At 37.0% G+C, this 14,756-nt stretch overlaps 1 protein-coding gene across 1 annotated transcript; it reads right to left on the minus strand.

The window, feature by feature from the left end:
• Positions 1-466: 466 nt before the first annotated feature.
• LOC142356180 (uncharacterized) lies at positions 467-14,540 on the minus strand (the record flags this gene model as incomplete). The annotated part of the gene is made up of 6 exons (XM_075408139.1): positions 14,244-14,540; positions 10,917-11,137; positions 5,317-5,448; positions 4,514-4,797; positions 1,262-1,422; positions 467-537 (listed from the first exon to the last, which is right to left on the minus strand). Coding segments are annotated over exons 1-6 (1,088 nt in total), but the record flags the coding sequence as incomplete, so codon positions are not given.
• Between the last annotated feature and the right edge of the window lie 216 nt (positions 14,541-14,756).

Here is a 14,756-nt window from a genome sequence, read left to right on the forward strand (position 1 = left end):
TTTTCAGATTTTGAAACATCTCGAGTTTCTGTTCTGTAGGCGATCAATTATTTATAAGGTATATAATATGTATGATTGGAGCCCCATTATTTATACTAAAGAAGCAATTGCTCAGATTTTGTATGAGTCAATTGCGAGTCAATTGCGGTCAAAATTCTCTTTCAAAGGAACACTTTTGAACCAGTACAGGTATTAGAATTTCTATTCGACGTATATAATACTGATATTGATTTCCCGTTATACCACCACAAGCTCCATGAAACGATTGCTTCCTTATTGATAGACAAATGCTTGAAGTAAATCCACTTAATTAACTAAGCTTCAAATCAGACACAAAAGCGCTCAGTGCCACTTCGGCGAGTAATAACTGCTGTCCGTGTTACCACTGTATATAATCCGTAAATACAAAGATTGAGAGAATTTTTGACAAAACTAGAGCTTTTACTATAATAAATTTAATGTTCACCTTTGAAGCGGCCTTCCCTGTCCTTTGTCCAATTTTCCCACAAATGGGTTTGGCAAAGCAGGTCCACCATCCTAAAAATATCCAGAGGATTAAACTTTGGCAATGAGTTCATAATACTGGCTATGAGTTCAGTATATGTGAATACATTTGTCTACTGTTGGATGACTTTCATGGTTTTATGTTTACATATTTCTTCTGCAAATTAACTCATATGAGATTTATTTAATTTTATTTATACACTTCTTAGTTCTAGTTAGGTGACACAACCCAAGACTGGTTGTAATTCAAAATTAGATAGCCACCTAGCCGAGAGATTTAGAACAACACGCAATCTCGACAACTTGGTTCCCCCGAGAAAATATTAAGGCTTGCGGCAAAGCATTATATCGTTTTTTCTGCAAAAATTTTATTGTCAAAACATTTTGGTTCAATTTGTATTTGTTTTGATACGATACACGGACGGCTAAAAGAGTACAGCATTTTTTTGGCTTTCAAAATTTTCTATGATTCCAGTATGATTTCCAGGAAATCATATATGATCTTTATATGACTACTAAGAAATCATACAAATCATATATGACCTAGTATGATTACTAAAATCATATAAGCCCTAGCGTGAAATCAAAGAAAGTTGAATGATAGGTTACCCGGGTTAGCATAATCAGGTTGCGGGTTAATATTATAAATGTTTCGCTGATTAGATAGAGGCGAAGTTCAGACGCCTCAAGGCTATGTCATATCTTACTGCTGACACCTGGACAGTCCAACTAATTTTAGAAAGTTATCCCTATTCACCTCTGAATCCTTGGCCTGGTTGAACGCTCCTCCCGGGTGGTGCTCTTCCATGGCCTTCCTGTAATCAAAGTAGGCCTTCACCATCAGCAGTTCATCCACTCTCTCGTTCAGTCGCACAAGACAGTCCGCAACTGTCTTCTCTGTTATCGTCTTGTCAGGACCTACACATTTTCGAATTTTGTCCAAAATAAAGGATGATCGGTGTTTGATCGGTTTCCGACAGGTATTTGAAGTGGAAACGTTTATAACCCTTACCGTTTACAGACTGTTGTGATCAACTTGGCCGTTTTTGCTACTGTTAAAAATGATCTTTTCTAACCATTGGTTTTAACAAATACCCGTTTTGATAGCAGAAGCCAATATTCCCATATTTTAAACCAAGATGGAAACAATTTTCCTATGTGTCCTCTTCTAACAAATTATTAGCACTTAAACCAATTTAAAAAATTTAAAAAGCTTGAAAAACGAGTATTAAACAGTACTGTTAAAGAGATCAGATCAGACCCAATTTTAAGCATCATTGAAGATGTGAGTATTTTTGACCCGCCAACGTTCTTATGCCATCTGAGACAATTCTGATGGCATAAGAACGTCGCCAAAATCGTCGGCAATTCTGATGGCACAAGAACATATGCCATAATCGTCGCCAAAATTGGGCATTTGTTCCCGTTGAGGTCCAGACCCAAATTTAGCTATGAACAGACCCACTCGAACAAGCACCCTTGTGGATTCAGACCAAAATTACAGGGTCTGGACAGCAGTTTGAGAGCACGATAGTTTGGACCATGAACTGATTTGGGCCTGATCAGAAGTCAGTTGTCAGGAAGCTCCAATCAGAGGCCATTCCGAGCGCGGTTGAGGTAAAATAGCTAACCCAGGTTGAGGTCCCAGACGGAAAGTCGGTATGTCCAGACAGGCCCAGACGGAAAGTCGGTATGTCCAGACCGTCCCAGACCGAAAGTCGGTATGTCCAGACCGTCCCAGACGGAAAGTGCCTATGTCCAGACTTTCGTGCGTTCACCAGACTATTCAGGCGTTCATGATCAGACTTTCGTGCGTTCATCACACCTTTCGTGCGTTCATGTCCAGAATTTCGTGCGTTCACCAGACCTTCGTGCATTCTCCAGACTTTCCTGCGTTCACGATCAGACTTTCGTGCGTTCACCAGACCTTTCGTGCGCTCATGTCTAGATTTTCTTGCGTTCACCAGGCTTTCGTGCGTTCGCCAGATTTTCGTGCGTTCGTCAGACCTTTCGTGCGTTCATGTCCAGACTTTTTTGCGTTCACCAGACTTTCGTGCGTTCACCAGACTTTCGTGCATTCTCCAGACTTTCGTGCGTTCACGATCAGACTTTCGTGCGTTCACCAGACTTTCGTGCGTTCACCAGACTTTCGTGCATTCTCCAGACTTTCGTGCGTTCACGATCAGACTTTCGTGCGTTCACCAGACCTTTCGTGCGTTCATGATCAGACTTTCGTGCGTTCATCAGACCTTTCGTGCGTTCATGTCCAGACTTTCGTGCGTTTTTCCTTGTTTCCAGACCATGTAAATTTGAACGCACGACACCCCCGTCGTGCGTTCATTTGGGTCTGGACATATCGACTTTCCGTCTGGGACCTCAACCTGGGAATGTATAATGTAGTGTCAGAATGATCTGCAGTCGAAATCAAAAACCGGCTTTTGAGATTTTTCAGTTATGTTATGGGTGTATTGTGGTCAAGAGATCAACAAAATTCAATATTAACTGCATGAAAAAAATGCGATTGCTCGCTTTTAAAAAAAATTCTACCGAACACTTAAAAAACGGAACGTACCGAATCTTGCTAAACGGATCATACCGACTATTTTTGCGTTAGAAACCAAACATTTTGAGCTTTCTTTGTTTCTATTTGGTCTCCTAAGGTAAATAAGGTAGTCGGATAGATTAACAACAAATTGAGCTAAAGCTAACTCAGATGTAGACCGGGACTTCAAATGGGAAATCAAATGGTAAAATGGACAGTGCTTGACCCAAATTGCCTATGACTTTTGTGAACAGTTGGATTTGAGCTCGACTCAATTATGAAGCTCAACTTTTGCCGGACTCAAATTTATGAGGATGGACTACTGCCTGGCCTAAGTTTCAAACCTTAATTTTCCTCGACTAAAAAAAGAATTACAAAAATTGGTTCGAGCTATTTTCAAATCATGAATCGAGCAAAAATCATTCATCAATCTGTTTTTTTCTCATCGAAAAAGTTGTCGGGCATTTTCATAGCTCACTATAAATATAAAATAGTCAGCAAGTATGCTTCTTTATTTTTTGCAAAAACTAAAATCTTCTGAAAAAAAAACATAACCGACTAAACGTCGGAAGAATTGCTCTCTAATTACTAGTGGGAGGCAGCCTGCTTCAGTCGCGAGGAGGAGGGGAGCCTAAATGGGACTAAGAAGTTCAATAGTGGGCTTGAAATAACCACATTAGAGGTTAACATACACCACTGTTAAGATTTAAAGTAAAAATGACATCAGTTTCGGCGCACTTTTCATTTGACTTTTAGATCACGCAAAACGCAAAAAGTCAAGGGCGTAAAAATCACTCGAAAAGTCAAAATTGTCAAGCAAAAACTTTGCATAAAAAAGACGCACACGTTTACAATAATTGCTATGAACTTCGTTCAAGAGCAATTAAAAAAACTAATATCAATTCAAAGTCTGCATTGTCTTTAAAAAATGATAATTCATAATCGTGACAAGGAAACAACTGAAAAACGCCACAACTTCATCTTGGCTCACGGGATGAAGACCCTTACATTTAAGCTACCAAATTTCATTCAAGCAAATAATCTGACAATATAGTCGAGCAGAGATGGCTGCTTTATTTTAAAAACTAGAAAAACGCTTAAATCTTTTGTCAATTTTTCAAGTGTTTTTTTTTGCAAAGCTGTTTAGTTTTGCTCCGTTGCTGCATCAGTATGCCTTTTCTTTACAAGTTTCCTCAAGAGCAGACTTATGAAAAGACTTTTGATGCCATGAAAAGCAATGCTCAAATGACGAAATTTCATTGTCCGGACTTCCAAAATGCTTCACTCAGAATTTCTATGAAAAGACCTTTGCTGAATTCATGAAAAGACTTTCCGCCACGTTAAGTAAGAAGCTTGACTGTGTAATTTTATTCAATAAAGGCCCTCCCCACTAAAAATTTCGAGCCCTTTTATATGTCGAGGACTAAATCTTGGAAGCAATTTGTTGACACTATGGTTTATGCTCACCTAGTCTCTCAGCCAGACAATCATCAACATCCCCAGCGACCTCGAGACACTGCTGGATCTTATCATACACCTTCCTCAAATCACTCTTCTGGCTACTCAAAGTCGCCTTCCGGCTCTCTAGGGCGGCCAGGGTGGACTTCCGAGCAGCACCGCCACCACTACCATGAGGATGTCCAGGGTGTATGTCTGTGGTGTCTGGTGCTGGCTCTCTGGAGTTGTCACACGAGGGACGCTCACAAGCATTCCCAGCCAGAGTCATACGCCTCACACCACTTTGCAAATCTCTAAATTCGATTCTAAAATTACTGTCCGGACCTTGTAAAATTGAGCTGAGAAATATGATCCAGTCTGTGCTTGAAATCAGCCAGAGACTATTTTGGATTCCATTGCTTTAATTAGAAGTTTAATGGAATGTTTAAAGTTCAATGATTTCAAGTTGAAAGTGGTATAATTCTGGACAAAAGAACAAACTTCTAGTCAAGCTAACCCCCTTTACTAAGAAAGTTTATATTTTAGTGTTCGTCCTCTTGTTTAGGAATCGACCTTTTAAAAAACTAAAAAATTGAGGTAGACATGTTTCCCTTCGTTAAATACGTGGTCGAGCACGCTACTACAGTTGACTGAAAATCTTCCTATGTCGATCACGGTCTTTTCATAACCAAACATGGTCGATCTACAGTGTTTTACTGAATCAACCATCATAACTATGCCCCGTTTTATGACTAATTTTGTCATACAGGAGAGTTTAACGAATTCGAATTTATTATTGCAAGTTATTGAGAAAAATATGGAGTTGATCTAACTCTATTTCCTTTTTGAGTTGTTGTATGTGTGTCTCCTGTTCTAACAAGAGACTCATTCTGGCCTGGTTCTGTTCCTCCACTTCGAAGTACTTCTCTATTATCCCATCCGCATCTGCACTGTCACACAATGCCCTAAAATCACAAACCGACATGAACAAGTTAGAACACACACGTGCAATTTTTCAAATGCCAAAAGTTTGCAATGCCAAAGTTAAAATGCTCTTTATCTAGGTTACGTGACTCAAAAGTTCTTAGTGATACTTCAAACAGAGTCAGGTAAATTATACTTAAAATACGTCAGTGGCCCAAAAATTTCTAGTACTTGCAAAATCCAGATTGCTAACTGATAAGAAAAATATCGGTGACCATAGATTTCGGCGAGTACTCCAGATTTCGTTGAAAATTACAAGACCATAAGATTTTACCTTCAGTTTTTGGTGTTTTGTACAGAATTGGACTTTCAATGCTTAAATAAAACAGTCCTGACTATGTTCACGGCTATGCCTCTCATGCGCTGTGTGATGTAATCTGGAATCATGAGTCAGTTATTGCGGCCGAATCGCGATGCTCACGAAGTGAACGCACCGACGGACCGTTTGGAATTCTTTTGCTTCAAATTCCAACTCGGCTAATCGCCTTAGCATGACCTAATTGCTCCGACCCCTCTTGGGGGGAACTATATCTCAAATGTTTTTTTTGTTCAGTCAATTTTGGCCGATCGATATTTTGATCGTAGAGAGTTGTAAGTGGAATCATTAAAAAGCCCGTCCAGCGTATAATATGAAATTAAAAAGGTTTTTTGACTTTCGTTTTCTAGAGCGAGTTATCGGGGTTTAAGTTTTTGGGAATATTAGACCCATTTGCGGCATTTTTGAATTCAGCCTTTTTCATCAGAAATTGACCGAAATTAGCTTTTTTAGATCCCTTTGATTAAATTCGCCGGTAGTACACACCCAAAAACAACTAACACTGTCTTTGCAAACTGAAAATGGCTACTCCTACTTCCACTTCCATTGGGAGTAGTCTAGAACAAAAGTTTTGTCGTTTTTGCTAACTGTACACTATGATTATCAAAAACGCAGCATTTTTTTGATCTTTTAACTAAAAATTTATCTAGATCTATTTCATTTGAAAGAATTAAGTGTTCTTATTGGACGAACAGCAATAGCAAGGCTCTTCAACTGTTAGCAATCTTGGACTTTTTAAAAGAGCAAAACATTTCAAATCAAAGCTCAGGGTTGATAGATCCAAAAAGCTTGCTAACCAATTCCAAATTATTGCATTCAGTTAATATAGTCAGAAGATTATGCTTGTTTTGACTTTTAAAAATGTTTGGTTTTTAAATAAACAATTGCTTATTGAAATTTGCCACTATGTTTCACTCAATTTGGTCTATTTGTAGCTTAGTGTCAGAAAAGAAAGAAAGCTTCTTCCTCTTCCTCTTCTTTCTTGTGAATTCAAATTAACTTTTTTGCAGTTTTATTCGTTAAAATAGGTTTTCTGTCTTTGATACTACTAAATTTCACAAATTGTTTTGATTTTCAATATTATTATTATTTATTGACAAACTTTTGACGTTTTTTTCTCAATTTGTCATCATATTACCACATTATTAACAGTTCAGACACTTATTTTTGTGGCGTTGCAAGTAAAGCACAATTGATCAATTAAAGCTCTTTAATGGCATAGATAATGGTTTTAATGGCTTCGACACCCGAATTTCCTAGATAATGAAATGTAACCCTGGTTGTGTTTGGAGGAATAAATGAGCCTATATTCTGATTTGAATTGATAGCTGATGGCTTTCGTCACTTTGAAAACAAATGTATACAAAAAAAATTAAATTTTGTTTTTGATCTTTTTTGTCTTTTTGTTAACTAGACTCGTTAGATACAGGAAACATATGACATCATTGTAGTTGAATCATGGTGCAGAAGTGCAAAATTTAGTGTTTTTTTTCAAAAAACTTTTAAAATACGTCTAAAAAAGTTTTTAATGGCTTCGACTAGGGTTTTTCGCAATAGGATTACCTAGTTTTTTATTCTTGTCTACATTTGAAATTCTTTTTTAGACGTATTCTGACTAAATAAAGGTCTCAAGCGCTTCCTTTAGAGAAATAAAAGAACCTATTTAATTTTTCCTTCTTGTTGCTAATGGCTTTTACGACTTTAAAAATAATTGTTTTCAAAAAATACAAAAGTACTACAGAATTTTGCCTTTTTCTTTTTTTTCTACTTATTACCTTTTCTCATTAATGATAGGCTGCATTTCACATGATTGGCGTTCGCGGAATGCTCAATTGAATATATTTTGAAGGGAAAAATTTAGATTGACGGCTTTGACAGCGTTTTCTCGCAAGTTTTAATTGAATTTTTGTTTGTCTCTATTTGTTGTTCTTTTTGCAAGAGCAGAAATTGAAAAATGGCAGGCCTTAATGCCCTCCTATATAGACTTATGTGTTTAATAACATGATGGGTATTTTCAATTGCTATCCGATGATTTTCTATTGAAGTAAAAGTTATTTTTTTAGTTTCGTTTTTATCCAACGCTTTTTGACCTGGTTAATAAGTTTTTTTTCAAATGAACATAAAATTTTGGGATGTAATTAATATTTGTTGTTATTGGTGTTTGATTGTGTTGTTCGTCTTGACTTGCTTTCTTAATAATGGCTGATCTCATTAATCTAATGCGGTATTTTTAACTCCACTGAGATATTTCAATTGGAGGCGATCTTTATGTTCATACACATTTTTTTGTCGAATCCAACGGTCCGCTGAGGCATGGCCAGATGCGATAAAAATAAAATCAGGCTATGTCCAACTTAGGTTAACTGAACGCAAAATTGAACTGTTTTGCAATTCTCGGACAACTAGATTCGTTGAAAATTCTGTATTACGGAACGCCGATTTGTTGAGCCGTCACCTAGATGAGGGGCCAATTTTCATTATTCTGGAACTGTCTCATATAATAAAATGACTCATCACAGAAACCAAAAGCAAAGAAAGCAAATCGAGCAGATTTCCAGAGATTCTACTTCCCTGATTAACTCAGGATGTTGCCAAATTAAAATCATATTTTCATTTTCAGTTAATCTTTTTGCTCATCAATCAATTGAAGAAAGTTCAAATTCACTGAAGGAAACAGTATTAATTTGAATATCCTCTGCATATAATAAGCTGGCGGTATTGTCATATGAATTTTAAATAAAAAATAAGAATATCCTTCGGAAAATCCAAATCATTGTAATAAGAGCCACGCTTTTTATTTTCAACCCAGACAGAGTATCCGATGATCTTGTCTTTTTAATGTATGCCGTGTCTTGATATATGTTTTAATAAATAAAAATATTTTTTGTTCAATTTTGGAAATTGTCATTTTTTTCACTGTGTTGCAAACATTTTATTTGCTCAATTAGCAAACACAAATACTGGGGTCGCTTAAATGAAAACCGTATCAATTGAATTTGAATTATTCAACTTTGGTCAATTACTTAATGTTTCTTCTTATTTCACTTTTAATTTTTGAAAAAAAAAATATTTTAAAAATTTAAATGTCTAGGGAAAGTTGAGGTAAATATTAGGTTATATGACCTAATCAAAAAGGTCGCTTATTATGTCTAACTTTAGTTGTGATATTATAGAACACAGATATATCAGTTTCAACGGTCAAAGAGTAAAAGAAACTTCTCAAGGGCTTGAGTTTTTTATACTCTAACTGTTTCGTACCCTAATTAAGTCACTGGAGACTCTCTCATTGTTTGGACAAAACTTAAAGTATTTACGAAAAAACTTTCACAAATACGATAATTAAATTTTTGTTTCGGAGAACTGTGTAAGTGCGGTTTTTGTGCCGTACTGAATCAGTACTCCTATAGCTTATTTCAGTAACTCCGCAACTGCCGGTCCCCAGCCCGGAATGAAAAAAGAGGAGGGGTGAACCACAAAAATCATACTGGAAAATCTCAAAAATGTCTTGTTTTTTACCTTGACTTGAGATAATTTTCCGAAACTCTGTTTGCTGTTTTGCATTTATTTTGATTTATTTTGTCTTGTTTAGTCGTTTTGTTTGTTTCGGAGAACTGTGTAAGTGCGGTTTTTTTGCGGTACTGAATCAGTACTCCTATAGCTTATTTCAGTAACTCCGCCACTGCCGGTCCCCAGCCCGGAATGAAAAAGGAGGAGGGAAGAAACACACAGATCATACTGGAAAATCTCAATGTCGAATTTTTATCGACTAGAGAAAATTTTCCGACAGTTCTTGCACAATCTTATTAATTCTTGTTTTCAAATCCCTAAAACTTGACAAATCTTGCTAAGATCTTGAAAATTCTTTCTTGTTTATCTTATCAAGATCTTATTTCTTGAATTTCTTGCAAAGATCTTGCATGTCCGTACATATCTTGACGTTTTCTTACCAAGAATCTTACCAAGATCTTACCAAGATTTGTCAAGTTTTAATATGTTTCTTATCAAGATGTTTCAAGTTTCATTTCACTGGGTATTCTGTTTAGGTCTCCCAGTGTTTTTATGCCCTATTAAATAATTCATAAAGATAATTTTAAAATTTTCGGAAGAAAATTTCATTCCAGGTGCCACTACAGAAAATGAATGCTCTGAAACTTTTTGTTTTGAAGCAAATTAAATTTCATTAGGAAGGCTGCACAGGACGGCAGAAATGAGACCTATAAACGACAAGCAAAAAATTGTATGAAAAGGACTGTAAATCCATTTTCCTTTTTTCCCCTCATCTCCAAAATAATCACAATTTTTCTTGTATATAATCTCTTGTCAAATAACGTCAAAATTAATCCAGTTCTACTGCAATATACGCGACCCGAGTTGACAAACTGTATCAGGTCATGGCTCATACAAAATCCTATGTTGAGGAGACTGTGATGAAATGATTAAGAGCCAGCCAATATCCACCATTTTACAAAAAAACAGAAACGAATGCTTTGCCAGTTCTAAAGAGTTGAGAGTTTTTCAGATATAAGCTAGTTGAATTGTTCTTTTCTCATTGCTGTATTTCAATGTAACAGACATCATATATTTTTTAAACTTTTATCCTTTCTCTAATATCGATTTTCTTTCTTTCAGAAAAAAACCCATATGAAATGTAAATAGTAAACATTGTAGGGCCAGTTGAATACAATCATCAGAAGCTCCTACTATGCCAGTATCAAAAGAATGTACGTGTGGGTGGCAAGTACGCTGGTGACATTGAACCCAGGTCGCCCACCTTTGACACAATTTGGAAAAGTTTTTCGACATATACGGTACCTTAGAAAATTTACAAACCTAAAACGGCGCCGAATGAGGCTGTACCAACTTTTCTGCGACATCTTACCCACAGTTTATGCTCGCATGTTGCTCGACGTTGCTCCCTCATAAACTATATTAGCTCGGCCAAGGTGAACTGATGGAATTATCAACCGTACCAAGTGAAATTGACCATGACCAGATAAATTAAGTAATTTTTAAAAATTTTCCCAACTGTTGCGAGACTTAGTGAAGCAGTGCGGCGTGGCGCATGGGTTTAGTCAGCGTAGACGTAGAGATATGGGCAAAGAGTGATGGGTACCCAGTCATATGGGTACTAACTTGACTTCGATCATCTCCTTACTCATGCGGTGTACCTCATCCTTGATGTTCCTCCACTGGTCTGCATCTGCTGCTGCCATCTCACTCGCCCTCCTCTGCCCCACCCTCCTCAGTATCTCTGTCTTCACATCCTCAGTGTGACTTGGGTGCACTTTCACATCCCTCAAGTCCATTATCAGACTGTTTTTGTTCTTCTTCTCAAGGCCAGCACGGTACAGCCACTAAAACACACAAAACATGCGGGTCTTCAAACTGAGGCCGCTAGATTATGACACCACAGAAATAATAATTGGATGTTTTCGTTTTGTGCCCCCTAGCTTATTATTTCCGGATCTATAATAATTGCGCCCTCCTACATCTCGTGGTATGTTTTATTTCCACTTAAAATTTATTTATGTAATCGCACGTGCTGTGTACACTGTAAAAACCTATAAAAAATATTAAAAACCTATTAAAAAACCTATCTGAGCTGTGCATGTTTTCTGACGCTCCTGTACACCACCTGCACTTGCGGTAACCTCTACCGGAAATGTGCTTGTAGTTCTCCTGCACAATTTACCTAAAACTTATCTAAAAAAGCCAAAATTATAGTAAATTTACTTTCACAATTTATCATAAAGTTTCAGGTAAATTCGCCTTTACAGGACGTGTACTGTAAAGATGAATTACCTGTAAACAAAGGAAATATGTTACCCTAAAAAGTTTTCCGCCTTTTCTTAGTCAGACTGACTCAGTATGCAGAATGTTTTTTGTTTTTTGTTTTAATTTTTGGGGTCTTTTCCTATATAGCTACCCCAGAAAATGTAGCCTCCCATTCTGGTATAATTACCATGATTGGGGGCACTAAAGGCTCTAGATTATCTGAACACTAAGTACGAGGTCTACAATGGGAAAGACTCAATTTTGGAAGTTCTCATTTGACAAATCATGGCTTTAACCACATCATCTGCATACTATCGAATGCTCAATTTTGGAGAACATGTAAGAAGCATCAAAGAAAGTTCCAAAATCTCAATAACATAGTGAAAAAGATTGATGGTAGCGACTGGGGCTGCACAAAAAAGACACCATCAGTGACTTACAAAGCAATCAATCGGAGCGTCCTGAACTACGGTGCTCCCATATGGGCTTCCACAATGAGAAACACAAACTAGAACCATCTGCAAATGCAACAAAACATTGCTCTTTGCAAAATTACTGGCTGTGTAGAAAAGTCTGACATCAAAGAATTACTCAATGAGGATGAGATGCTACCTGTTAAAGCTTACACAGAAAAATACCAGAGCAGCTTCTAACCTGCAGTTAATAGAGCCACCGTGCTGATCATAAAACAACCTCTTCAGCCAGTTTTGACCCATGAAACTGACATTAAATGACACTTAAAGGCAGAGCGTGAAACAACACACGAACAAAAAGAGCAATTAACTCGCAAAATGTACAAAATGCGCTCAAAAGTATCCACCGGCACAGGTCTATACTTAATTGAACGAAGACAGCAAGCAACTAAGTACACCTCCACCAAAAATAGCAGAAGAAGAACAAAGGTTGCCACAAATTCCACGTATCCAATTACCACAATTGAGAACTTGTATACTGTCTCCTGCTAAACTCTAACTTTAGTAGGATCTGTGAATTCAGTAGGATGTGGGCACCACATGACGTAAACCACATTTTGAACTGCAGTAAAACACCACGGACATGAAAATGATTGACTTTTGGGAACGACCAGTAGAGGTAGCCAAATGGCTGTACTTAATACTATCAGTCCTTCACGACGACACTGCACAGAATAATCCGCCTTCTTTGGAATTTTCCCTTGATGTTTACAATGCCTCTCCTGATCCCCCTGGCCCGGGGACCGCATGTCATTTAGCATGGCGTAGATGCAGAGAAGTCGCCGCACCACACGCAAAAATGGGATAGGCAGTCACACACTACTACTATTATACCTATTATTATTATTAATATTATTATTATTATTATTATTATTATTATTATTATTATTATTATTATTATTATTATTTATTATTATTATTATTATTATTATTATTATTATTATTGTTATTATTATTAATATTATTATTATTATTATTGTTATTATTATTATTATTATTATTATTATTATTATTATTATTATTATTATTATTATTATTATTATTATTACTATTATTATTATTATTATTATTATTATTATTATTATTATTATTATTATTATTATTATTATGATATAAATGCAACAAGGGTACCAGTAAAAAGCGGCAACAAGCGCCTGTATCCCGCCAAACTTGAATGCAAAATTGCAGCTGTGTGCGAGAGATACAACAACAACAACAACCGCATCATCAGTGCTCTGTATGTCATATGTTTTCTTTTACGCATCGTCTACTTTGTTTTACTGTCAATGACAAAGAGCAAGATGCTGCTTAGAAAAAATTTTGCTTTGCACAGCTAAAAGTTTTGTACTATTGTTAATTAGTACAATAAACAGAAAATCTGTTTAATGCAAAAGTTCCCTATCCAGATACAAAAATTTTAATAAGTATCATACAAGTAGTTTAGTTAAAAAAATTAAGTTACGCTTCATTTATTTCTAGCTCGGGTGAACTCATATAGAAGCTTCGTGGAAAAATTTTTTCCTCTAAAAAGTTCATATACAAATTAGTTTTTCAAAAACGGTTTTTCTGGAAAATTTATGCTTCAAAATTTTTATTGAAAGTAGGTTGGGTTGAGATAAGTCCAAAAAGATCACCCACCCCCCCCCCCCCCCATTAGGCTTATTTACTTCCAAATCTAGGATTCTAACGTGGGGCGTTCCGAATGCTGATCTTATGTATTAGCCCACTCCTCCAAGTTTTGGGGGCATGTAACTGCAAAATTACCGTACTTATATCATAATGGGGGCTAGGGGCTAAAATTTCCTGAGTTTGTGTGTGCGTGTGTGTGTGCGTGTGTGTGTGTGTGTGTGTGTGTGTGTGTCGGTGTGTATGTGTTTGTATGTGTGTATGTGTGTGTGTTTGTGTGCGTATGTGTGTCGGTGGGCGGGTGGATGGTTGGTTGGGGGGGGGGGTTCATAACGGGAAGAATTCCCGAATGCTAAAAGACGTAAAGACGTACCCGTTGAAATAACCTTTTCTTAGCTGAGGAGTAAGTGGGTTTAGTAAGTATGGTTCTTTAGTCCCATTATAGCCCCCAGCTTGGTGAAAACAATCTATAGCCCCCCCCCCCCTCTTGGTTAACATACCATAATGGGGGGTATAATTTCATGAGGGGCTATAAGGAGAAAGACCTCTATCATAGAAACTGGCTCATAAAACGGGGTAAACCTACGCGACTGGCCCATTTAATGAATGCAAGTCGGCTGTGCAGATCAGTTCCAAACTCCATTTTGCGCAAATCACTGATCCTTCTAGGCCCAGAGTCTATCTGGGTACTGCTCCTGTCTTTGATCAAGTCCCGTCTGGATTTGAACCCTGAGGACTGGTTGCCCCCTCCCGACTGATTGCCAGAAGGCATAGAGCTATTCTGCTCAAACTCAGATGACACCATTGTATGTGATAATTAGTGATAATTGATTCTGGTTCACAATGAGTTTTTTTTTTGTCAACGTGTATGTATACAAAATTACTCGCTCAAAACTTTTTCCGATAAAGTGCACGTGTTTTTTTACAAGAACATTAACTTTGTTTTAAAACACTCACGTGCACATTTTAAAAATGCCGAAAGTCTGCAGTGCCAGAAGTTAAAATGCCAGAAGTTGCTACTTAGCCAGAAGTTGACTTCCATTGACTTTCGTCATATTAAAACGTGCGCGTTTTGTGTTTTAAGTAATGATTAAGTGAC

The sequence above is a fragment of the Convolutriloba macropyga genome, unplaced genomic scaffold (assembly GCF_964194025.1).
Source record: "Convolutriloba macropyga unplaced genomic scaffold, txConMacr16.3 SCAFFOLD_4054, whole genome shotgun sequence".
NCBI classification, from domain to species: domain Eukaryota; kingdom Metazoa; phylum Xenacoelomorpha; order Acoela; family Convolutidae; genus Convolutriloba; species Convolutriloba macropyga.